Below are 26,485 nucleotides of genomic sequence, written 5' to 3' on the forward strand. Positions count from 1 at the left end.
TAACCCTATGGTTCTCTATAATGGAACGCTGTGTCTGTCAATGAACGATAGAGAAAAACACCCAACTGCTCCTAAATGTTCGTTTACCAGCAGCAGTGTACATGAAGCCTAAGTGCATTTATTCGCAAATGGAAAAAACACAAAATAACTGTCAATTTCCCTCAGTCTGATACTCCAAGCAAGATCTCACCTCGTGGAGTTTCAATGATGAGAACAGTGAGGAATTAGCCAAGAACTACACAGGAAAATCTTGTCAATGATCTCAAGGCAGCTGGGACCATAGTCACAAAGAAAACAATTGGTAACACACTACGTCGTTAAGGACTGAAATCCTGCAGCACCCGCAAGGTCCCCTTGGTCAAGAAAGCACATGTGCAGGCCCATCTGAAGTTTGCCAATGTACATCTGAATAATTCAGAGGAGAACTGGGTGAAAGTGTTGTGGTCAGATGAGACCAAAATCAAGCTCTTTGGCATCGACGCAACTCGCCGTCAAACATGGAGGTGGAAATATGCTTTGGGGGGTATTTTTCTGCTAAGGGGACAGGACAACTTCACTGCATCAAAGAGACGATGGATGGGGCCATGCACTGTCAAATTTTGGGTGAGAACCTCTTTCCCTCAGCCAGGGCATTAAAAATGTGTCGTGGATGGGTATTACAGCATGACAACGACCCAAAACAGACAGTTGAAGGTTCAAGTTACTAAACGTCAGCCTCGAAACCTTAATGACTTGGAGAGGACATGCAAAGAGGAGTGGAACAAAATCCCTTCTGAGATGTGTGCAAACCTGGTGGCCAACTAGAAAACATCTGACATCTGTGATTGCCAACAAGGGTTTTGCCACCAAGTACCTTCGTACTGGTGGCAAATGTTTTGCGAAGTGGTCAAATACTTATTTCACTCATTAAAATGCAAATCAATTTATAACTTTTTTGAAATGCGTTTTTATGGATTTTTTGTTGCTATTCTGTCGCTCGCTGTTAAAAGAAACCTAGCATTAAAATTAAAAACTGATCATTTCTTTGTCAGTGGGCACACATACAAAATCAGCAGGGGATCAAATACTTTTATCCCTCACTGTAACCCCGTGCAATGCAGCAGTCCTTTCCCTAAACTACACTTCCCAGCATCCATTCCTGGTGCTGCCGATTGCCTGAGTGGTGGCTGCAGGAGGAAGGAGGGAGGGGGGGCAAGTGGGCTCTCGCAACACAGAGACACATTGCCGCCTGCTGCAGTCTTTTTTTTGGCAGCGTCAGTAGTGGGCAGGGGAGAAAAAGATACTGCGATCGCAGTGGGATGCCGAGGCACAGAACAGCCAATCCAGGGGCAGCAGGAAAAGTTGGGGGGGGGGGGGAGATCTGTGGATGTGGTGGCGGGAGGTACGGCCACTTCTCATGCACGAGTCTAATTATTTAGTCTGTCAATCGTATGAGGGGGGTGTGTGGTGCCACATTTTTTTTTTTTTTTTTTTTTTACCTGTGATAGATTGCAGAAGAGTGCCTGCTCCTCTCCCAGCTAGACTGGGGACAGATTACAGATTACTGATTTGCTGAATAAGGTAGTGTGTTCATTGTAATTTAGGTTTTTCAGGTTTACAACCACTAACTATTCACTATTCTATCTTCAGACTATCACCACTATGCTGCAATAAAAGGTGCGATGTATTTATTTGCGCTCATTAAAAAAAAAAAAATGGAATCACTCCTGTCAGAAATTAGATTTAGAGCATCAATGCTGTGAAAAAAAACACAATTTCTTAGAGAGCACAATATTTCAGGCCTAACGTGGCCACTACAAACATGAACTCAAATTGAAATATTTCAGTTTTTGGATTTGCCAAGATTACAGCGATGACCATGAAGAAAACCCACTGGCGCTTACTTTATAGTCCACTATAAAGAAATATATAAAAGCCCTATATACAGTGTCTCTCCGGTTAAGTGATCTTTCAGACACCATGTGAAGCATGCACGCCTTTGCATTAAGAAAAAATTGTCAGAACTATGTATCTGCCTTCTACTAGGACTGTAAGGCCCTGATCACATTAGTGTGATTTCTCCTGTCTACCTTCATGCTGCAATGCACAACAATGGAAATCACGGTGCCCCTTCACGTCAATACAACAAGGCGCAGTGCAATTTTTGAAAATGAGCATGTGCTTCTTTTGGTGCAGCATTGTGCTATTTTGGCTCAATGGATTTCAATGGGAATGCAAGCACATGCATTTTTGGTAGGGTTTTGTGTTCAACAATCAGCCCCCCCCCCCCTACAAAAAAAAAGTATGAAGCATGAAAACACCTAAAAAAATGTGCAAAAACGTGCTACAAAAATGCACAGAAAAACACATGACTATGCAGCAGCAGTAGTGTTAACTTAGGCTAAGAGTAAGACAAGTGAAACAGGAAATACTGTTTAAACCAGCTTGACTATGCAACAGAAAGAAATAAAAGATTGTGGTAAAGTCCTCTACTTGTCCTCCTCCAGAACACTCCGTAAGCTCCCAAAATCTGAGTGTTCCCATTTTGCACATACTGGTTTTACTGCACACTGCAGTTCAGGCACAACCCCATCAACCAACCTTCCACCTAAATAATAAGGCAAAGGGCTATACCTCATGAGTAGGTATAACATGCTGGTTTATTCAGTATTTCCTAAAGACAAGTTCAGTTTGAGTCAGGGCCCAGCTTACAAATCTAGTCAAAAAATTGAATGTCCTTTGCAGTAAACCTAATGCTATCAAGGAGTCTGGAGCTGCATGGGGCCAGTTTTCTAACTATACCCCCCCAAACACACACGCATCCATCCCAAACATTTATCAGGGCAGCACCAATTCAAGTCACAACTATTTTCTAAAATGTTAAAAGTTCATTTTATTTTTCCATTAACTAGTCACCTTTTAATCTCGGATCCCCACCGAAAGCTCCACATCCCCAGTTGCCAGTTGCCACTGCCGAAAGGTTTTTAGGTTCAATGCCTTCTCTGAAAAACCCGCAATAAGCCTAATAAAGAAAAAAAGAAATCACCAGTTGTAAACAAATATGAGTTTTACACTACAAAAGCTTATATATTGTTGATTCTGATGTATTCAATTAAATTCTGCACTCCATGGAGTCATACTAGATGAATATACTGTATACTGTCTACAATAGACAAAGTACATGAAATGCAGTAATTGAGATGGACATTATTTAAAATCAGGGTAGCCAAAAAGTTTCTTTTCATGGCATTTGTGTGTTCTCTAAATAACTGTTTAAAGGCAACATCGTAGAAAAAAAGGCTGTAACTGCCGAAAATGCTAGTCGCTTGGCTGCCATGCTTACCTTCTTGGTTCAGTACATTGATTCTAACCTAATGCAGACTTATCTTTTTTCTGATCTGTATAATTCTTCTGGGTCATTAACTGTATTGAAGCCAGCGTTGAGCATAAAAGTTGGGAACTAACGTTTCCTGATGGGGGTCGGCAGTGGTAAAGTTTAACGTTATTGAAACATGACCCTGTCAGTAATTATATGTAATTATTTTTATTTTTAATAATAAAATTCCCTTTGTCCCACAACTGTTGGTATGCCAGCACTGGGTTTTGAATTGTGAAACGGGGCAGCACAGAGGTGAATTCCACAAAATCATGTGTTTTCGCACAACTATATTATTTCATATTACCTGAACTGGCAGTGGTATGGTATGGCCAGGTAATTGACACAGGTCATAAATGAATAATAAGCATGTTTGATATAACTATTTCAATTAAAGAATCTCATCTGAAAACAAGCATTTTGATCAATAAAATCATTTAATCAAAGATGTGGACTTTCCAATAATGTTGCCATTTGATTGTTCTTAAGTGAATGAATGTTTGAATCTGTAGACCATATAACTGAGTGATTGTTAAAAGGACAGAGTTCAGACAGGTGTCAATAGGGAGATATAAGCCTCCATGAAGACATAACTACAAGCTCAGAGAACAAGATACTTGGAATAAAGGGTACAGTAGCCAGAAAGGAAACTGTTAAACTAGGGACTTGCTGCACAGAAAAGGTAACTATGTCCCAGTCAGTCAATGGCCATTATTATTGCTTAAAAACTGAATTTTTCTTATTTAGTACTAAAATGTCTCTTAACCATAGATCTTAAACCATGCATCAATGCTGAGATATTCAATGTGAGATCAGCCTTCAGCGCACTGTTACCAAATCACTGCCGTGACCACTTTGTCAGGCAGCTAACCTCAGCCATGTTAAATAGATCCCCCAAAGGGGTTAACATCAGCAGCTTTCTGACAAGTAATGAAGCTCTCCTATTGACTGTATGCATTAGACATCTGACACGCGGCCTCCAGCAATCTATCAAACATTACCCTCTTCGGTGCACTAGGAATGTGGTACATGTAATCATTTACCCAAATGTTTGTGACATATCTGGCTTTGGTAGATTTTAGATGGCCAAATAATAAAAACACAGCAGTCTTGAGAAAATGCACTTCACAGAATAACTAACAGAAACATGACAACAAACAGCTTTATTTTCATTTCCTGCAAAAAAAATCCAATTTTTACTGTTTCAGGTAATAGTTTCTACTACCACGTGAAAGATTCCTTTTAAATAAAACAATATATTTAAAAAAAAGACGGGTCTAGGAAACTCAGTGGAGAGCCATAGTCATCCGTTCTCAAGCCAATCCCAGTCTAAATAATGAGCCAGTGGCAGCTAAGTTGTTCGGATGACGAAGATCTTCTGGCCAGACTTGAAATGAATTTAACTGTTAGCGAATCTGCTCTACCAATTAAGCTGTCACAAGCACACTTAAAATGGATAAGTTGCTCCTGTGCCTTCTTTATTTATGCCTTTGCTTTTTTGGAGTATTTTTGAATGATGGATGTGCTGTTATTAATGGGACGCAAGATTTCAAAACAAAATCTATCTTAACCAGAGCAATAGCCTGGAAATGGAAATGTACTTCTCTCACAGAGTTGCTGACTGATTAGAAAGGGGCTTTCTATATTTTACGTGGGCTAATATTTTACCTGCGGAAAGGAGTAATGAAAATCAATGTTTTAACAATGCACACAACATAACTAGATGACTGATTAAAGGGAGTGTTTGCTGTGCCGTCATAAAAAGAGGGGGCAGAAGATTGCCCTGGGGTACCATAATGTATTTTGCAAGACTGAATGTTATTTAACATAGTAATTAAGAACCATAAGACGCAGGCAAAACCATTTTCCACCTTGCTCTGAAACATGGGCACAATATGAAGTTAGCAGCAGGCATTAAAAAAAAATAACTGCTGAGCCAGGCAAGCTATTAGGACATAATAATGAATGAATGAATGAATGGAGTCATATTCTAAAGTAGCGGAAAGTGACCAAGGGCAGACTACATCAAATATACAATTCCTCTGAATTTAGTTAACAACTAGTAAAACTCATGGACAGAGCATGATTTACTGCAGCTTGATCGGTTCACATAGAATATCCTCACAGTGAAACATAATGACAAATAGTGGGTAATAATGCGCTGTCCCAAAATAAACATAAATATAAATATAGTGACCCTGCAGCAGCAACTTTCCTTTGAGACGCACACAACACAAATCAAATAGTCCAAAATAAAGTTGCACTATATATTGAAAAGAAAAGGAAAAAGCAAAGCAGACACACTGCAAAAAAAGAGTCCACAAAGTGATAAGGAATCCAAATCAATCACACGGTGCACTAACAATCACCCGGATTGGTGTGTAGTTTCCAGAAAAAGCCTCCACCTCATTGAATGGCCGCTTACCAGCTCTTTATGACCTCCTAGTATATAAATCTCCATATAAAGGACTCCAAAAAAGAGAAGGCTTCCATAGTGTAAAATCCTTGACGTTTTTAATAACGTAAAAAAGGTTGCACTTAAAAAAAGATGTATTAAAACACGCATAGATAAGCCAGCCTGCTCGATACAACAGCCTGTCCCTTCCGGGACCTGCCCAAATATGGTGACGTCAGCATGTCGCTCCACCTAAGCGTTTCGTCACAAGATGCCCCAGGACGACATCATGCCACAGGATAATTTTACACTATGGAAGCCTTATCTTGTTTGGGGTCCTTATATGATCGGGTTCTTCCTTGAGTGGAGTGTGCTCTTCAGCTTGATCTCCCAGGATGAATAAAGGCCTTGGCTGGGTTTAATAGCTGCAAGCGGGAAAGACCTTCCTTACTAGGAGGTCGTAAGGAGCTGGTAAGCAGCCGTTCATAATTACATAGTTTGTCAGTTTGAAAAAAGTCCATCTAGTTCAACCAAAACAAATAATAAATAAATACAATCCCATATACACAATCCTTCACCCACAGTCAATCCAGAGGAAGGCGAAAAACCCCAGCTAAGCATGCGCCCATTTGCTAGAGCAGGGGAAAATATTCCTTCAGGATCCCCTAAGAGGCAATCGGATTTTACATGGATCAACTTTACCTATAAATGTTAGTACCCAGTTATATTATGTACATTTAGGAAAGAATCCAGGTCTTTTTAAAGCAATCTACTGAGCTTGCCAGAACCACCTCCGGAGGGAGTTTATTCCATATTTTCACAGCTCTTACTGTGAAGCAACCTTTCCGTATTTGGAGATTAAATCTTTTTTCCGCTAGACGTAAAGCCTGCCCCCTGTCCTCTGTGATGACCTTAAAGTGAATAACGCAACACCAAGTTCACTATATGGACCACTTATCTATTTTTGCATGTTGATCATATCCCCCCTTAATCTCCTCTTCTCAAGAGGGAATAGATTCAGTTCCTCTAATCTTTCCCCATAGCTGAGCTTCTCCATGCCTCTTATCAGTTTGGTTGCTCTTCTCTGCACTTTCTCTAGTTCCCCCGATATCCTTTTGGAGAACTGCTGCCCAAAACTGAACTGCATATTCAAGATGAGGTCTTACTAATGATTTGTACATGGGTAAAATTATATTTCTCTCTCTGGAGTCCATACCTCTCTTAATACAAGAAAGGACTTTGCTCGCTTTGGAAACTGCAGCTTGGCATTGCATGAGGTAAAGGCTTTTTCTGGAAATCACACACCATCCAGGTGATTGTTAGTGCACTGTGGGATTTATTGGATTCCTTATCACTTTGTGGACTCTCTTTTTGCAGTATGTCTGCTTTGCTTTTTCCTTTTTTTCAATATGTAGTGCAACTTTATTTTGGACTACTCATAGTGAAACATGTTTAAAAGACTGTAGCCACTGCTGCATGAACATACAGTTTTACTATATGAAAACATGAGAACAAGGTGAGCTGTTCATATACATATTCACCATGGGAGGTTATAGCACTTGATTTCTCCCCAGCCATATATATAAGTCACGGATTCTGCTAGTGAGCAGCATTACAGTGGAAGTCAGGAGTAAGGTTCCGAGTACAAAAGGTGCAGGAAACCTGACATGAAAATATTAACGTAAGTGGTCACTGCTAACCTTGTTCTGCAATGATGGTTAACTCCTAAACATGTACATCCTCTGGATTGAATATATGCGAGTCACTAGACTCAAGTGTGTAGCAAGTGAAGTCAGCAACCCTGATTTGCATTCCTGATCAGCAATCCATCAGGATCGTTGATTTGCTTGACAGCTAGCCAATTGAGAATTTTAGAAAGCCAGCAATTGCTGCTCACGTATTTGTCATGGCATAGAGCACCGTGATTGTCACACCAAGAGTCCTTTCACACTGGGGCAGTGCAGGCGCTGGCGGTAAAACAGCGCTATTTTTAGTGACACTTTACCGTCGTTTTAGCGGCGGAATTCGGCCACTAGCGGGGCGGTTTTACCACCCTGTTAGCGGCCGAGAAAGGGTTAAAACCACGCAAAGCACTGCTGCAGCATTAATTTCAATGGGCAGAAGCGATGAAGGAGCGGTATATACACCGCTCCTTCACCGCTCCAAAGATGCTGCTAGTAGGACTTTTTTTAGTGTCCTGCCAGGGAACCGCTCCAGTGTGAAAGCTCTCGGGCTTTCACACTAAAGTGTGAGGAGCGGCTCTTTCAGAGCACTTTGCAGGCGCTATTTTTAGCGCTGTAGCGCCTGCAAAGCACCCTAGTGTGAAAGGGCTCTAAGGACAGTACTACGGACATGTCTTCCAGTCATAAGCTAAATAACCTGAGGGGCACGGTAGCCAATTCACAGTGGATAGCTTTGTAAAAAAGTAAACTTGATATATCAGTTAAATTCATGGAAAGTTACAAAGACACTGTTTTTCTGGCAGGATCAACAGGTATTTTCCATAATTGTGAAAACGTTCTTAGTCCGAAAAATTAAAACTAGTGCAACCACATCTTTGGATTAATAAGCTGCAATATATTACAGTACTACTTTTATTCTATTTTATTAAAAGTAAAAAAATGGCTAAGAGGGTCACTTGTTCTGCATTGTAGGTTAGAAAATTGATCAATTCCTCTGTACAATTATGTGCTGTGCAGCTTGCCTTTCATACTTACAATGTAACTGAATAGGATCAAAGAACGAAGTTCGAATTTGTAAAAATTTGAATTAAAAAAAAAAAAAAAATACCATGGGGTAATCTTCATTTGCTGGGGTAAACTTACACACTCACAAGGTGATTTATCACTTACAGTATGCATTAGTATAGGCTCCTTGGTTTTCATTGGCATCCCAATGCACTAAAGCAGTGGTCTCCATACTGTGGCACTTTGCTAGTCCTTATCCGGCCCTTGGGTCACTATTCCTCCCAATGATATGAGGCGCCATTTCTCCCACTGACACCAACAGTGATACATAATTTCTGCAACCGACACTAATCATAGGGCATTATTCTTTTCACCGATATTAATGATGGGGCACTATTTCTTGGTACCAGTATCAATTGGAGAACTATTGCTGCCACTGACACCAATAAAGGGGCATTATTCTGGCCACTGACACCAATGATGGCATACTATTCCTCCAACTAATACCAATGATGGGGCACTAGTCCTCCCACTGACACCAATGATGGGGCATTATGGTGCAGGGGGCACATTTGCAACTGGGGCTGTTTCTCAAAGTGGGGCTATTTCTATAAGTGGGAACACTTCTGACTCTGCACTTCAGCGAATGCACAAAGCAAATGAGCACAAGAAAATACTTTGAAAAACACCACACAGACATCAAGTGACCTTGCTTACACCTTCAGCTCTTTCTCCATGTAACATGCACACTCTCCTTCTCCTCCACCTCCTCTCCCTCCAACCGCCTAAAAAGTTACCCGCAGAAACCTACGTCATCTCAACCCTTCCCTACTACCGACAACCTCTACGACAAAATCTCACCCCTATCCTGCACCAACTTAGCCACTTCTGTCTACAACGCTTCACTTCTAGCCTCACTGGACTCACTGGCCCCCCTCACTACACAGAAAATCGGGCCCCAACCCTTTCAACCTTGGCAAACAGATGATACTAGAAGTCTGAAAAAAACAGTCGTGCTCATGTGCGCCTATGGCGTAAGACTAAGTCTCAGAAAGATTTTACCAATATAAATCTACCCTCCAAAAATACAATTCCAGCCTCCTCTCTGCCAAGCAGACCTATTTTATCACTCTCATTAGCAACTTATCATCACATCCCCGTCAACTCTTCCCTACCTTCAACTCTCTACTTCGTCCTCCACCCACTAACTCACTCACTGCTCAATCACTTCAAACAGAAGATTGATACAATTTGCGAGGAGATCTCTACTGTTCAGATACCCTCCATGCTTTACACTTCATGCCCACAGGTACAATCATTACTTCCCTCTTTCAACCCCACCACTATAGACAAGGTTGCTAAACTACTTGCTAATGTCCACCTGGATCCTGTTCCCTCACAAATGCCATGTTCACCCTCTGGCTCTATTCTACACTCTAACCCACATCTTCAATCTCTCCCTCTCTTCTGGCATCTTCCCCAACTCTCTAAAACATGCACTTATCAGCCCCATACATAAAAAGCCCTCACTGGACCCACCCAATCCCATCTCCTTGCTCCACTTCTTATTCAAACACCTTGAATGTCTGGTCTACAACCGACTGAGCGTCCACCTTGCTGACAATAGCCTTCTTGATCCCCCTTCAGTCTGCATTTCGTCCTCAACACTCCACAGAAACTGCTCTCCTAAAATTAACAATCTACTAACAGCTAAAACCAATGGACACTATTCTGTATTCCTACTCCTGGACCTCTCTGTTGCCTTTGATACGGTTGACCACCCCCTCCTCAAAAATCTCCACACCTTTGGTCTCCGTCAATGTACTCTATGCTGGTTTTCTTCCTACTTATCCAACCTCACCTTTAGCGTTTCTTACAATTCTACTTCCTCCTCTCATCTTCCTTTCTCTGTAGGGGTCCCCCGAGGTTCTGTTCTTGGACCTCTCCTATTTTCAATCTACACCCCCTCCCTGGGTCAGCTGATAGCCTCCCATGGTTTCCAATAAACCTCTACACTGACGACACCCAAATCTATTTCTCTACCCCTCAGCTCACTCCCTCTGTCTCGTCACGTATCAATAATTTACTATCAGATATATCAAGCATGCCAAGGTTCTAGGTGTAGTCCTGGACTCTGAACCCTCCTTTAAGCACCATGTCCAAACACTGTCCAAATCTTGCCGCCTCAACCCCTGCAACATCTCCAAAATATGCCGCTTTCTAACCAATGACACAACAAAGCTCTTAATTCACTCGCTGGTCATCTCTCTCCTCAACTACTGCAACTCCCTTCTCATTGGCTTATCTCTACATAGTCTATCACCTCTTCAATCCATCATGAATGCTGCTGCCGGAACTCATCCACCTTACAAAATCGCTCTGTGTCTGCTACCCCTCTCTGTCAATCCCTCCACTGGCTTCCGTTCACCCAACAAATTAAATAAAAAATACTAACTACTTACAAAGCCATCTACAATTTAGCCCCCAGCTACATCACTAGCCTAGTCTCTAAATACCAACCTACTCGTTCTCTTCGTTCCTCTCAAGACCTCCTGCTCTCTAGCTCCCTCGTCACCTCCTCCCATGCTCACCTCCAGGACTTCTCCAAAGCCTCTCCAATCCCATGGAATGCCTTACCCCAATCTGTCCGCTTATCTCCTACTGTATTAGCTTTTAAACGATCCTTGAAAACCCTTCTCTTCAGAGAAGCCTACCCACATCTAACAACTGTATTTTCATTTTCTCCATCAGCTCACCCCCCCCCCCCACAGTTATTACCATTTGTTCCACTTGACCATCCCTTCTAGATTTTAAACTCTAAGGAGCAGGGCCCTCTGATCCCTCCTGTATTGATTTGCATTGTAAGTGTACTGTCTGCCCTCATGTTGTAAAACATGCGCAAATTGTTAGCGCCATATAAATCCTGTATAATAATAATTCCTTGCACGAATGTGTATGATGGGACACGATTGCTGCCACCGACATGAATGATGGGGCACTATTGCTGCCACTGACACGAATGATGGGGCACTAACCCACCCTCTGACACCAATGATGGGACACTATTCATCCCACGGACACCAATGAAGGGTCACTATTCCTCCCACTGATGCCAGCAATGGGGCACTATTCCTCCCACTGACACCAGCAATAGGGCACTATTCTTTCCACTGACACCAGCAATAGGGCACTATTCCTTCCACTGACACCAGCAATGGGGCACTATTCCTTCCACTGACACCAGCAATGGGGCACTATTCCTTCCACTGACACCAGCAATGGGGCACTATTCCTTCCACTGACACCAGCAATGGGGCACTATTCCTTCCACTGACACCAGCAATGGGGCACTATTCCTTCCACTGACACCAGCAATGGGGCACTATTCCTTCCACTGACACCAGCAATGGGGCACTATTCCTCCCACTGACACCAGCAATGGGGCACTATTCCTCCCACTGACACCAGCAATGGGGCACTATTCCTCCCACTGACACCAATGATGAGTCAACTATTCCTTCCACTGATACCAATGATGGGACACTATTCTTCCAACTGACACGAATGATGGGGCACTATTCCTCCCATTGACACTGACGGGGCACTATTCCTCCTTCTACTGGCCACCAACCCTGAGGCCATGTTTGTTCTCACTGATGCTGGGTCTCAGACATTTTCTATCCAAACTGGCCCCTCTAAAGTCTATGGGAGAGTAAACTGACCCTTTGTTTAAAAGGTTTGGAAACCCCTGCACTAAAGGAACGCACCAGCAGTGCAATGCACTACAACACATAGTAATGCACAATGGTACTGAAGCACATTACATTGGCAAAAAATGATGCATGCCTATTTTTAGGTCCATTGTGCAGAAAAGTGTAGCATAACGTGCTTGTATTACCAAACCACATCGGATTGGATAGGTCTGAAGAGGCTCCAAATCAGAGTATGATTTAGTCATATCATTTATGAACAGTAAGCAGTGATAGCAATATTATCATAATACAAATCATAATTAAAAAAAAAAAAAAAACAAACAAAAAAAAAAAAAAAGAAAGCAAGAAAGAAAGAAAAAGGAAAACATGCCTTGTTTAGTTCTCGGTTTATCTTGTCCGGTGTAAATTGATCAAGATAATGTCGGAAGTGACAAGCATCGATTGCAACAATTTCCGTAGTACGTCTCTGCCAACTGTCCCTGTGTGCAAGTAGTAAAGAAAAGATTTTTCTATACATTACAGGTGAAAAACAATTCTGTTGGTATAGATTTTAATCAAACAAGTGTTGGTGACACATTTTGAAATATGATCTATGAAGATTTATAACAATGAACCCCAGTTATCGGTTTACTAAGAACCGTGTTGTCCCACAGTGACAACAATCAAGTTTTCATTTTCCAAACATGATTTTCCACTGCAAGTCTGAATGGGATTTTTTGCATGGAGGAATTACAGTTTTTGTTTCAGATACTGCAAAACAGCCAAATTTGACTTTTTATAAAGTGGAACTTTACTCAGAAAATTAAGTTCTGCTAGATCACTTCAGGCTGCCCCTTTCGCAGGTATAGTTATCTAAAACATGAAAAGGTGGCTATACTGTTTAAAGTGATATTAAAGTCTTTTTTTTTTCCTTCTTAAAAATAACAAACATGTTATGCACTTACCTGCTCTGTGCAGTGGTTTTGCACAGAGCAGCCTGGATCCCCCTCTTCCTGGGTCCCCTGCCTGACCCCTCCCTCCTGCATAGTGCCCCCATAGCAAGCAGCTTGCAATGGGGGCACCCAAGCAGGCGCGCGCCACAGCTGTGTCTATTCACACACACAGCCGCGGCTTGGCCCCTCCCTCTCCTGATTGGCTGCCTCAGCCAATGAGGAGCGAGAGTCCCTAGAGAGCTAAGGCTCTTGTGCACATCGCTGGATTGCGATGGGGTTTAGGTAAGTATCAGGGAGCCTGAGGTAGATATTAAAAGGGGCTGCTGCACACAGTTTTTTTTTTACCTTCATGCATAGAATGCATGAAGGTAAAAAACCTTGAGCCTTTACAACCACTTTAAACTTAAAGCAGAGTTCCACCCAAAAGTGGAACATCCGCTTTAAGGCCTCCTCCCCAGCTCCAGTTTGTGAACCTGAGCTTTTGGAGAGGAGGGGGGAGCAGGTACCCGAATTTGACAGGTACCTGCTCTCCCTCTCGAAGTCTTCTGGGACAAATGACAGGTCCCAGAAGACTTCGGGGCCAGTCACAGACCGCAGCGCCGCTCGCGCATGCGCAGTGGGCACCCAGCTGTGAAGCTGAAAGCTGTCACGGCTGGGTGCCCATAGTAGACATGCCCACGCCGCCAAGGGAGGACACAAGGAGAACACAGCTGGACTGTGGGACAGGTGAGTGGCCGTTTAAGTCAGCAGCTACACTTTTTGTAGCTGCTGACTTTAAATAAAGAAATGACTGGAACTCTGTTTTAATGAATACACTGTATCACTCTGTTCTGCATATGCTCAGTTGCGCTCTATTTTTTGGCACTGTGCTACGATCTAATGAAAGCTTGAAGGTTTACTGCTGCACCAGGACTCTGGGTGTCGGCAAAATGGTGGCATCCAGCAAGAAGAAACAGGAGTAACGCTGGAGGCTATTGTATGTTCAGGAGAGGAGTATGATGACAGGTAGTATGTTTAGGAGAGAAGTGCGGTATGTATGATGTATGATGGCAGATTGTATGTTCAGGAGAGGAGTGCGGAGTGTATGATGGCAGATAGTATGGCCTGCTGTAGAGGTGATCATGTCCAGGAAAGGTCTTGGGGGAGGGGGAAAGACATAGCTGGAGCTCCCCCATCACCCCTCAGTGTTCCCTTCATCTTTCCACCCCCCCCCCCCCCCCCCAGGACTGCACAGGGTACTGCTCATTGTTTACCTCTCCTGTCTTGTTGGGGGAAGAGGTGCAAGTGGTCTTGCCCGGGGCACGAAATAGTCTAGCACTGGTCCTGCTTACTTCCCCCACTACCAAGGCTGAGAGATGCTGCTCTGATACCAATGAATAATCCCTGAAGTCTATTTGGAAATTCAACACTTCCAGGAGTGTTACCTCTTGTTTCCCCTACTATGCTCCGTGGTTTCTCCCACCAACTCCTAGGTTAATGCAAGACAAAGTAGTGAGGGAGGGTTTGGTGGGATAAACCACTGAGCACAGTGGGGGACACAGGAGATTGAAGTGTTGGTTTCCAAAGAGATGTTCAGAGAAGATTCTTCATCAGAGTGGCAATTTCTGCATAGGCAATGTTATAGGGCAATAATTCACATAAAGCTGAACTAAACCATCCTATTCTTTACAACCAAGGAAGCTGCCACCTTAGCCTCTGTTTGGTCTGCATTTGGCACAGTATTGCATACGTTATCAGTTATGACACTAGCAATTTGATGGCTTGAGAGCTGGGTTGGTCATGGCACACTTTAAATGTAAGGGTTTTGGGAAACGTTAAAAATGTGTTTTATTTTGCTTTAATTCTGTCCATGTGGATTGTTGGCTATTTTTATTTTAGCAACGGAGTTTCTTAACCACTTGCTGACTGCCCGCCGATTGACGGCGGGCGCTTTAAGCAGTATAGTGGGCGTGCACGCACCCGCCACATACTTGAGGAACCGATGCTCGTGCCCACGATCTCCGCCGGGCACCAACGAACACTCCTGACAGAGCGAGGATGGGGATCTGAGTGTGTAAACACACATATCCACGTCCTGTCAGGGGAGAGGAGACAGATCGTGTGTTCCTAGTATATAGGAACAACGATCGGTCTCCTCCCCCAGTCAGTCCCATCTCCCCACAGTTAGAACACACAGTGAGAGAACACATTTAACCCCTTGATCGCCCCCTAGTGTTAACCCCTTTTCTGCCAGTGACATTTATACAGTAATCAGTGCATTTTTATAGCACTGATAGCTGTATAAATGTCAATGGTCCCAAAAAATGCCACAAATCTATCCCCTATTTTGTAGACGCTATAACTTTTGCGCAAACCAATCAATATACGCTTATTGCGTTTTTATTTACCAAAAATATGTAGAAAAATATATAAAATCGCCCTAAACTGATGAATACATTTTTTTTTTCTTTTTTTAAATTGGGGATATTTATTATAGCAAAAAGTAAAAAATAATGTGTTTTTTTTTCAAAATTGTCGCTCTTCTTTTGTTTATAGCGCAAAAAATCAAAATCGTTGATTAAACACCACCAAAGGAAAGCGCTATTTGTGGGGAAAAAAGGACATAAATTTTGTTTAGGTACAACGTCGCACGACTGCGAAATTCTAAGTTAAAGCGACCCAGTCTCGTATTGCAAAAAATGGCTCGGTCAGGAAGTGGGGAAATCCTTCCAGGGCTGAAGTGGTTAAAAAGGAGCTCAAGGCTCCCCCCAAAAAAATTTTAATTCAGCCGCTACAAATATTGTAGCTGCTGACTTTTATTAGGACACTTACTATACCTGTCCAGGGGTCCAGCGATGTCCGCACCCGAACAGATTCTACAATCGGCTTCGGGCACAGGTGCCGGCATCCCTAGTAAGGGAAACAGGAAGTGAACCGATCACACTGTACTGTGCGATATTTCCTGAAACAGAGGTCCTCTGATCTCCCCTCCTCCACTCGATCCCACTGGAAGTCCAAAGTCAGCCAGAACACCAGCGATGCAAGCCCACCAATTCATGCGTGGCTTGCGAGGAGTCACAGTGTAGGATAATCCCAAATGCCTGGGAGGGTCGCGAAGGCGGAGACAGGGCACCTGCGGCCAAGGCATCAAATGGTAATGCTATAAGTGCGTTGTATTTAACGCAAGTAAAGGTATTACATAATTTCAATACCGAAGTATTGATAGTAATAAGTGGGCAGCTAAATCCTATATGGTGTGTGTTGTTTAAAGTTAGAAAATAATTTAAAATTTTTATATTATATTATATTGATTACAGCCAGCAGCGTATAGTAATAATGGTGCTCTGGCTGACCGGGGACCGAGTGGGATCGAGTGGAGGGGGGAGGTCAGAGGACCTCTGTTTCAGGAGATATCGCACAATACAGTGTGATCGGTAACTATATAGACAAATTGTTCAGTATATAGCATTTCATCTTGTGGTTATGTCCATGAATTTCAATATATGTATAAATATTTCTACAGCTTATTAATCCTCTGATGATGACCCGGTGGGGTCGAAACAAGTCAGATTTCGCTCAACATCATCAACTTTTTTTTAGTGTTTGTTAATCATGTAAATTGTGTTCTTTCCTGTATTATTGCTTTTACATCCCTGTACCACAGTCCCTATTTTATCATCATTTTTTGATATCATGTCATTAATAAAAATCCAATTAATATTCAAGCATATGTAGTATTTTTTTCACCCCTTCGCTGCTAAAAAACCCCACACGGGGGACTTTCTCCTTTTTCCTTTTTATACTCATCGGGGTGCGCAGCATTTTCTTGTTTCTTGCAGTGTCTTCCCCTTTATATAGGAGGGGCGATCTGTGCCGGAAGTGGGAGCTGGTACATTTCAAAACCAGGTACCCGCTCCCTCCTCCCAGTCAAAAAAGTGTCAAATGTGGCAGTGGGGGGGAGCAGGGTGCAAACAAGCGGAGCTTACTGCACAAACACAAAGCAAACAAATAGCGAATACAATAAGTCTACCTTGGAGCTTGATCTTCATGAACACGGTCCCATTTGTAGGTTTCAGAATATCCTGTATATTCACTATACTGCTCTGCACCTACAAAAGAACGAAGCACATTTGAAAATTTCAAGAAAGCACAGAAGTGAAGACTGTATTAAATCCAAAAACAAAAACGTATTAGATCGCAGCTTATCAATCCATAAATGTGGTGGCAGCATTACTAATTTTATTTTTAGGCTTTTCTGCCTTTATTTTTACCTGGTAAGTCTGTTGTTTTCTAACTTCCTTTAACAGACCAAGCTATCAAGCAAAGGTGGCAGTTAAGAGGGTTGAGGCAAACCATTTAACACCGAAAGATATCAACTAACATTTAACAGTTTTAAAATTACACCAAAACTCACAACTACTATTTAAACCAGGGTTCTCAAAACTAGTGGTAACAGTTCATTTCAGGGTTTAAGGAGGCAGATGCTAATGTCAGATACACTGGCTTGCTTAAGATCCTTTTCACAAAGCCTGTCCGATCAGGTCCGCCTGTCAGTTTTTCAGGCGGACCTAATAGAACACTGCATTGTCCTTTATGTCCGCTGACATGCACTTTTATCTCCATAGGTGATGTTTTAAAAATTTCTACAGGTTACCAGTTTAGAGTTACAGAGGAGTTCTAGCGCTTGAATAATTGCTTTTGATCAGATATTCGCGGTGACACCTCACGTGTGGTGCAAACACTGTTTACATATATGGGCGTGACCTACATATGTGTTCACTACTGCGCGCAAGCATTTTTTTTTTTTTTTTTTTATACACATTTTTCATTTTTACTATATCCCTTTAAAAAAACATTTTTTGATTACTTGTATTGCTATTGCAAGGAATGTAAACATTGCTTGCGATAATACAGCATGACAGGTGCTCTTTATGGAGCGATCTGGGGTCCCTGAAAGACCCCAAATCTCTCCTTTACCCTTAAAAGCAAAAGAATTTCTTTTTTTTTTTTTTTTTTTTTTTTTATGCTTTTGCTTTAAGGGGAAAAAAGGCCATGTTTATATGGCCTGGGTGCTGGAAGTGATGTTGTTCTGGTCCTCTAAGGGCATAGAGATGAGTGGCAGCCACCTTGCCATCTCTTATTTCTATGGCAAGCCACAGCTGGATGGTTTCCTGGGCTTAGCGATTGGCAATGTAAGCCCAGGAACCACCGGGAGGCGCACAGAAGCCGGACAGATCTGACACTTTTTTGGGACTAGTGACATTTATACAGCGATCAGTGCTATAAAAATGCACTGATTACTGTATAAATTACACTGGCAGGGAAGGGGTTAACACTAGGGGGCGTTCAAGGGGTTAAGTGTGTCGTAGGGAGGTGTTTCTAACTGTGGGGGGAGTGGACTGACAGGGAGTACAGAGAGATCGCTGTTCATGATCACTAGGAACAGACAATAACTCTGTACTCCCCTGACAGAACAGGGATCTGTGTGTTTACACTGACAGATCCCGGTTCTTGCTCTCTGCGGAGCAATCGCGGGTGGCCACACTCATCAGCTCCCCCCGCCAAGCAGCGGGCGAGTCTGCTATAGTTGTTAAAAGGGACCGACGTACAGCTACGGCGATTTTCGGGATCGAGCTGACCTGCCGCAGTATAATGGCGGCTGGTCGGCAAGCGGTTAACAAACATTTACACTGTGCATTATGGCTGCTTAAATGAGAGGGGCTGGCAGTGAATTTTTTAAAAGATTAGTTCACTACTTTTACTACCAACAGCAGGAGGGGGAAGGGGGGGTGGGTGGGGGTGAGGAGCCAGCTCACACAGACATAGAAGCTGACAGACAGGCAGGGAGGGAGGGAGGGAGGAGTACAGGAGAGCTGTGGATGACGGAGGCACGTAAACTGAACACAGTGTCAGGGCTCAGCAGCCATTATTATCATGGTCAGTTTACAAAGGGGAGGGCAGAACCAGGCAGGATCACCCAGGTTTTTTACAGCTTACAGAGGGACAGGTTAGACAGCACAAGCACTATGTTGTTTAACCTGCTATAAAAAGGGAATTTCTTCAATAGGGGACAAAAAAAAAAAAAAAACACAAACCGTAAGAGAGGGGAAGTGTTAAGACTTCTGACAGTGTTTTATTGCGGTCTCTTGCTTTTCGTGACAATTGCAAGCCTTAATGCTCATATGGGCATCATATGAAAAGGATGGCAAAATATCTAAAATGGGTGTCGCAAATGAATAAAAAACATGGCAGAAAATTCACCTTAAACCTTTAAAGTGTATTAAAACCCAAGAACAAGTTTTATACATGCTGTAGCAGTTTACTAGTTCATATATGTGATTGTTTAATTTGGTTTTCAGGCTTTAGTTTCTTTATTTTCACCTTGTCAGTAACACTTTGTCCTATGGTGAAAATAATTCACTGTATTGTATCTATGCAGGAGCAGCCTTGTCAATACAGGACACAACTACAGAACACTTCCCCCTCTTTTCTTCTTCATAAGATGGAGAAAGTAATATGTAGTCCACAGAGCTGGAAACAATGTAACTGACAGCAGTGTAGCACAGGCAGACAGCACAGGATGTTATTAGCTTACAAGATTTCTGGAAGGAATAACAGGTCCATTGTTAGTGGTTTATATACACTTTCAAACAATGCTGGAGCTGGGCTTTAAATCACACTAACAATGCCCCAATTCTCCAAGTGCTTTGTGCAATAGCTTCCAGAAAACTATAAAAGCATGTAATTCAAAAAAGCTATATAATCAGCATTACTGAAAACAGATCTGTGTGTTCTTAACTTAGTTAACTATAGGTAAGCACATAAAGAAAGCTACGGTAATAAGCATGGTGTCCAAGACCTTGTACATCTTCAAGGCATTAGAGATTTGCCAGGGCTACTGCTCAGACATCTTGTAGCTGGAAGATGTAAAAATACTGACTAAAACTATGACCATTACCAAGTCGATGCTAAGCAGATGCAGCAAAAAAAATCACAGCAAATTTAATTTCTTTTCAATATCTCAAGCTCTTGTACAAATTAAAGCTGCATTGCTTCATCCATTAGACATAAGTCATGAAGCCTCAGTCATAAGGAATGTAATTTGTCGGGAAGAGAAAGTGTGGCAGAAGGAGAGGACTGGCCAGAGAAGAGAGATGGAACACAGCCAGCCACATAACAAGGATGATGAAATGGCTATTTCCATTAATGGGAACGAACACCACATCACTGTAATTCATTAACAGACAGTCTAATAAACTAAAGTGGATTGGAAAAAAGTACTTAAATTAAGGACAAAAATCTCATGCAAAATACGCATTTGTATTACAACTGAATTTGCTGCATCTCAAAAAATATTCTTGCGGAAACTGTTATGTCACACGTTTGCAGAAAATGGATTAAAGGGTTAGTTTACCTTTACCCAAAAACTGCCAATGCAGATAAGGGGAAACGGTAGATAAAAACAAAACTAACTAATCCTCATGGGCCTTAAAGTGATTGTAAGGGTTTGTTTTGTTTTATTTAAAATAACAAACATATACTTACCTCCACTGTGCAGCTCGTTTTGCACAGAGTGGCCCCGAACCTGCTCTTCTGGGGTCCCCCGGCAGCTCTTGCGGCTCCTCCCGCCATCAGATAACACCCTCAGGGAAGCACTTCTCCGAGGGGGTTACCTTGCGGGCGCGCTTCAGAGTCCATAGCCTCTGAATTTATGACTCGGCCCCGCTCCCACATCAATGGACAGCAGGAGCCAATGGCTGCGCTGCTATCAATCTATCCAATCAAGAGCCGAGAACCCCGGGCAGAGAGACAGCGCGTCCCCGGCGGGTCAAGTTCCAGGGCTCAGGTAAGTAACATGGGGGGGGGGGAGCTGGGGGGCGAGTCACTGCCAGGTGTTTTTTCACCTTAATGCATAAGATGCATTAAGGTGAAAAAACACGAAGGTTTACAAACCCTTTAACTCTTGCTCCCTTTTCTCAACACCCCTTGACCGCTGCATACCACCATAACAACGCATGTGCCAACGGACCTAATGATACCTCTCTCCCAGGCTTCCAACAAATCCCTTAACAACACTGGCAAATACAAGAATTGCTGCTTCCAGCCCTTTCCATTATAGCCAGTCATATGGACAACCTCCTCCATCACAAACTTTGATTACTTTAAGCCAAGTGACACCCAACCTATCTCCATACCCTTCATTCTCCCCCCACTCCTCACCCGGATTTTGAACATTCTTAGCCTACTATTGAATATTTTCACTTATTATATATGGTAGCGATGTATATTTGTAGAATGAATATACCTCTTGTTTCTGTATTTTTCTTTTGAAAATCAATAAAACTAAGTAAAAAAAATAAAATAAAAAAACAAAACAAAACTGTGCAGCTTTGACCAAAGTTGAATAATGCGCTTGCAATAGGTGTAGGCTTTTTACATATCACATGAAGCCTGACTTGAAAACGCCTAGGACACAACTAAGGACACTTAGCTGTTACTGTTCACCTTCAGAGGAGTGAGCTCTCAAAACACTAAGCTCCAAAATACTGCATCAGGGGAGGAAAAGTGCATGTGAGGGGGTTTAAATCACAGAAAGAGCTCACACCTGTGATGGTGAAGATAAACCATAACAGCTTGGCCTCTCTTAGCAATGTCCTAGTCAGACTTCATGGGGTACATAAATGGTGTACACCTATAGCAAGGGCATTATTTAACTTTAGTCAATGCCTCACAGTATGTTTTTATCTACAGGAAAACAGGTGTGTTAGCTATTCCACCTTGTCAAAATCCCAGCTCCACCCGGTGCTCAGAATGTCAGGCTGCCAATGCCTCTGTATCATAAATCACTGGAGGAAAAGACAGCACTGGGCATAACTACTAGCAGTTTTCCTTTATTGAAATAACAAGCATAACAGTCGTAAAACAGCCAACGAGTTTTGGCTGTTAAGCCTTATTCGTGGCCATTACAGCGGTTATGCATGTTATTTCAATAAAGGAAGACCGCTAGTTGTGGTTATTCCCAGTGCCGACTTTACCTCCAGTGATTTTTATTTACAGACGCCCCTTATCTGCATAAGCAGTTTTTTTGGTAAAAGGTGAACTAACTCTTCAAAGTTCAGGTTCAACTAGGACAAAAATAAATTAAATATGCTGTGTGACCATAGTGTCTATATAAGACAAATTAGTGAATACACTCCTGATGGGGTGAAACGTGTCCACTGAGGATCCAGGGTGTGGTGGTGAGGAATAATACTTCATGAATTTTACAGCCCAAAAAATTTCACTGAAGAAAAAATAAAGGGATTTATGAAATAAAGGCTGTGCTACCAGAGGTTGAGGCAGGACAGGCACACTCCTTTCTTGTTTACTCACAAAGCATATTTAGGAGTAGTGTATGTTGGTTTTCTCTGCATTAAAGCAGACTTCCAGGCAGAAATAAAAAACACACATTAATGCAGCTCACTATTTAAAGCAGAACTAAACTCCCCACCACTTTCCAATGATGCAGTGGTTACATCCCTCACTAATCACTATCATCGTCTCCCCAGATGCTGGGTTTTCAGCTTCTTAATTGCCCAGTGAGGGGGTGACATCGTCCTGCATATACTCATAGGACTCAGTCATTCCTTTACAGATGGAGTGTGCTGGGAATGCATGCCGAGTTGGGCTTGCACAGCTCAGTGTACATTCAATAGAAAACTGAGCAGGCAGGTAAAGTGTATTAGTGCAGACGAGACATAGAATGTTTCTTCTGTAATAAAGAGCTGCCTACTTGCAGTTTTGTAAAACTTAGGTTTAGTTCTGCTTCAAAACATCATCAAATGTATTTTCTGAATGCAAGTATTAGAAGTATGTGTGACTTGCAGCACATTGTACTGTAGGAGCCCAGCATGGAAGGAGAAGCAGTACAAGGGGCTAATCTGTAGTACTGCAGTATTCCTATGCTAACAAGAAGCATGCTTAGAGGAGTGGAGAGCAGACAGCAGAGAACAGATGAGTTCACCAGTCTGCTGCTTCACCTTTCACTATTCAATCATAGGATCTCAAATGCCCATATACACTAGTTATAAGTTCTAGTTTTGTGTCCTGACTGAATAGCATTGGCAACCAACAGCTGCTTCCAGCCACTTCTCGCAACTTAAATGGTTCAACAGCCATAAACAGGCTCTGCTCCTAATTTTGCACCTTGTTCCTGAGAGTTTAACCAGACCTATAATTCCAGCCAACTATTTTGTTGAGAAGTGACATGAAATGATCTCTTTCTATGTAATACAATTCATAAAGTTCACCTATGATAATAAGGCACTCATTGGGATCCAATTCCTCTGTAAAGAGTCGTGATGCGATCAACTCAGCATTGATAATGAAGCGGATCTCTTCTTGGACAAGACCCAAGCTTGTCACACCACCACCAACATAGCGGTTAGCAAAATCTACCTAAATCAGAAGAAAAAAAAAAAAGCAGACAGACAATCAGCATTTTCATTGAATACCCTAAAATGTCTTGCAAATTGCATTATCAGCTAACCACAACTGCATATTGTTAAAAAAAATCATAACACTGTATAAAAAAAAAAGAAAAAAAAAAAAAGAAAGAAGGATAATGGCCATTGATAGTGCACGGTCTTGGACTGGCTCATGGTGCATTTTCTTTTTTTTTGTAAGAGATTTCAAGACTTACAAATTAAAGTGTCATTAAACCCACATGATTAAAAACATTTGAAAAAAACTCACCCAGTCATCATGGGATTTGTTCTCTGCATTCTGCCGTTCTTCATCTTCCCCATTTGATCATGTCCCCAATGCAGTTGGGGAGTTTGCAGAGAAGTGTTGGCAGCTACGTTCAGTTTTTAGTGATTTTTTATGCTCTCCATCACATCTGAGAAGCCCAGGTCAGTGTTTCTCAACTCCAGTCCTCAAGGCGCCGCAACAGGTCACGTTTTCAGGTTTCCCATTATTTTACACAGGTGATTTGATCAGTTTCTCTGCCTTAGTAAATACCACACCCATTTCATCTGAGGAAATACTGAAAACATGACCTGTTGGGCGCCTTGAGGGCTGGAGTTGAGAAACACTGGCCCTTGCAACTATAGAGTCACACACTTGGGTGTATACACAGTGGTAAATGACAGCCCACTCCCTCCCTCCTCTTCCATGCCCACTAACCAGCTAAACACAATGGGGGTGGGGTATTAAATATAGATTAATGGAGGCTTCACCTCCCTCTTATTCTAAGACACAGGTTGGATGGGTGTAATACAGCCTGTGACTGGCAGAAATCTGCCCACATCAAATTACTGCCAAAATATAATAAAGATGATTTTGAATATATATTTGTATGACAATTTATACTAGTCCAGTTTGCGAGAAGCCACGTGGGGGACACAGCAAACATGTGGAAGAAGGTGCTCTGGTTAGATGAGACCAAAATTTAACTTTTTGGCCTAAAAGCAAAATGCTATGTGTGGCAAAAAATTAACACTGCACATCACATTGAACACACCATCCCCACCATGAAACATGGTGGTGGCATCGTCATGTTGTGGGAATGCTTTTCTTCAGCAGGGACAGGGAAGCTGGTCAGAGTTGATGTGAAGATGGATGGAGCCAAATACAGGGCAATCTTAGAAGAAAACCTGTTAGAGTCTGCAAAAGACTTAAGACTGGGGGCGGAGGTTCACCTTCCAGCAGGACAACAACCCTAAACGTACAAGCCAGAGCTACAATCGAATGGTTTCGTTCAAAGCATATTCATGTGTTAGAATGGCCCGGTCAAAGTCCAGACCTAAATCCAATTGAGAATCTGTGGCAAGACATGAAAACTGCTGTTCACAGATGCTCTCCATCCAATCTGACAGAGCTTGAGCTATTTTGCAAAGCAAAATGGGCACAAATTTCACTCTAGATGTGCAAAGATGGTGAAGACATCCCCAAAAAGACTTGCAGCTGTAATTGCAGCAAAAGGTGGTTCTACAAAGCATTGAAAAAAATTTAAAACCATTTGTCATTTTTATTCCACTTGACAATTAAGTGCCACTTTGTGTTGATCTATCATAAAAAAAAAAAAAAAAAAAAAACAATTAAATTTGTTTACGTTTTTGGTTGTAACATGACAACATGTGGAAAATTTCTAGGTTTATGAATGCTTAACAAGGCACTGTATCGTCAAAATATGCACAGTTCAGAAGATACTGTAGATGGGGCCGGTGAAGTGCTGTAGACAGTGGCTCCCGCAAACATGCGCGGGAGTGACGTCACCGCGTCTCCGGCCACTCGCACAGCTGGAGACTGCAAACCTGGAAGGAAGACCGGGTGAAGATGAAAGCACCTTCAGCAGTGACAGCGATGCATGCTAGCACATCATGACATTGCCTTGCAAGTTTAAATTATAATAAATATATAGATATATATATATATATATATATATATATATATATATATAGATATATATATATATATATATATATAGATATATATCTATATATATATATATATATATATATATATAATCTATATATCATGCATGATATATATCATCAGCTATTAGGATTGCTTGTTTATAAATAAATGCAGTATTTTATTTATGTTCACTAGGGTAATAAACAGATGAACAACACGAATATAGGCAGTATACAACAAACTGCAAGCAACTCAATATCATTGTAAATGGACTAAACCAGCCTTCTCAACCAGGGCTTGGTAGAACCTTGGGGTTTTCCCAGGGTTGCTAAGGGTTCCATGAGCATTGAGCAATGGCAGATTGATCTATACTGACTACCAATGCAGGTGTCAATTTTCCAATGACTAGGGTGACACCTCAAATTTTAGCCATCTGCATTTCTTTTCAGTTTTATTGTTCATTTAATTTGAAGATTATTATTGAAAACAATTTCCCTATAGAGCATGTGCTTGTTTGTTTTTTTTGTTTTTATTAAAAGTATGTCTTTATTTAAAACTTTCTACAACTTACTGATCATGCAGATGTAAGCTGTAGTCATAATTTTAGAAAGGGTTTGCCAAGATCTAAAAAATATTTTAAGTGTTCCTCTAGCGTAAAAAGGTTAAGGAAGGTTGGACTAAACCAAGGTACAGGATGCTTTCCATCTACCTGTCAGTAAAGCCCTTACATTTCATATCACACTTCCATGCCCCAATAAACACAGTTTGGAAAGACAGATCTATCAATCTTACATCAGCAACCAAACCTATTGACCTTTAGCTGTCCATGCCACACAATACTATGTCATTTATCAGCAAAGGATCACTGGCCTACAACACACGGTGGGAAACCAGGTCCCGGGGACATCTAACCCTGTCAAAACATTCTGAATGGGAACATATTATTCTGTTTTGATCATTAAATTATGGCAGCATCAGGAGGAGCATCAAGTATGAAGGTGGCAGACAAAAAATGCAGACTGTAC

General features: G+C 41.9%; 1 protein-coding gene across 3 annotated transcripts in view; it reads right to left on the bottom strand.

Annotated features, from left to right (window-relative positions):
* PARG (poly(ADP-ribose) glycohydrolase) overlaps positions 1–26,485 on the bottom strand; it is a 213,011-nt gene that overhangs the window by 23,759 nt on the left and 162,767 nt on the right. For all 3 annotated transcript variants that reach the window (XM_073596909.1, XM_073596907.1, XM_073596908.1), the window contains 4 exons: positions 23,351–23,498; positions 17,092–17,170; positions 12,521–12,629; positions 2,896–3,001 (listed from right to left, as the gene is read on the bottom strand). In XM_073596909.1, coding sequence (XP_073453010.1) covers positions 2,896–3,001; positions 12,521–12,629; positions 17,092–17,170; positions 23,351–23,498 — 442 coding nt within the window. The remainder of the gene's footprint in view (positions 1–2,895; positions 3,002–12,520; positions 12,630–17,091; positions 17,171–23,350; positions 23,499–26,485) is intronic.

The sequence above is a fragment of the Aquarana catesbeiana genome, linkage group LG08 (assembly GCF_042186555.1).
Source record: "Aquarana catesbeiana isolate 2022-GZ linkage group LG08, ASM4218655v1, whole genome shotgun sequence".
Classification (NCBI taxonomy): domain Eukaryota; kingdom Metazoa; phylum Chordata; class Amphibia; order Anura; family Ranidae; genus Aquarana; species Aquarana catesbeiana.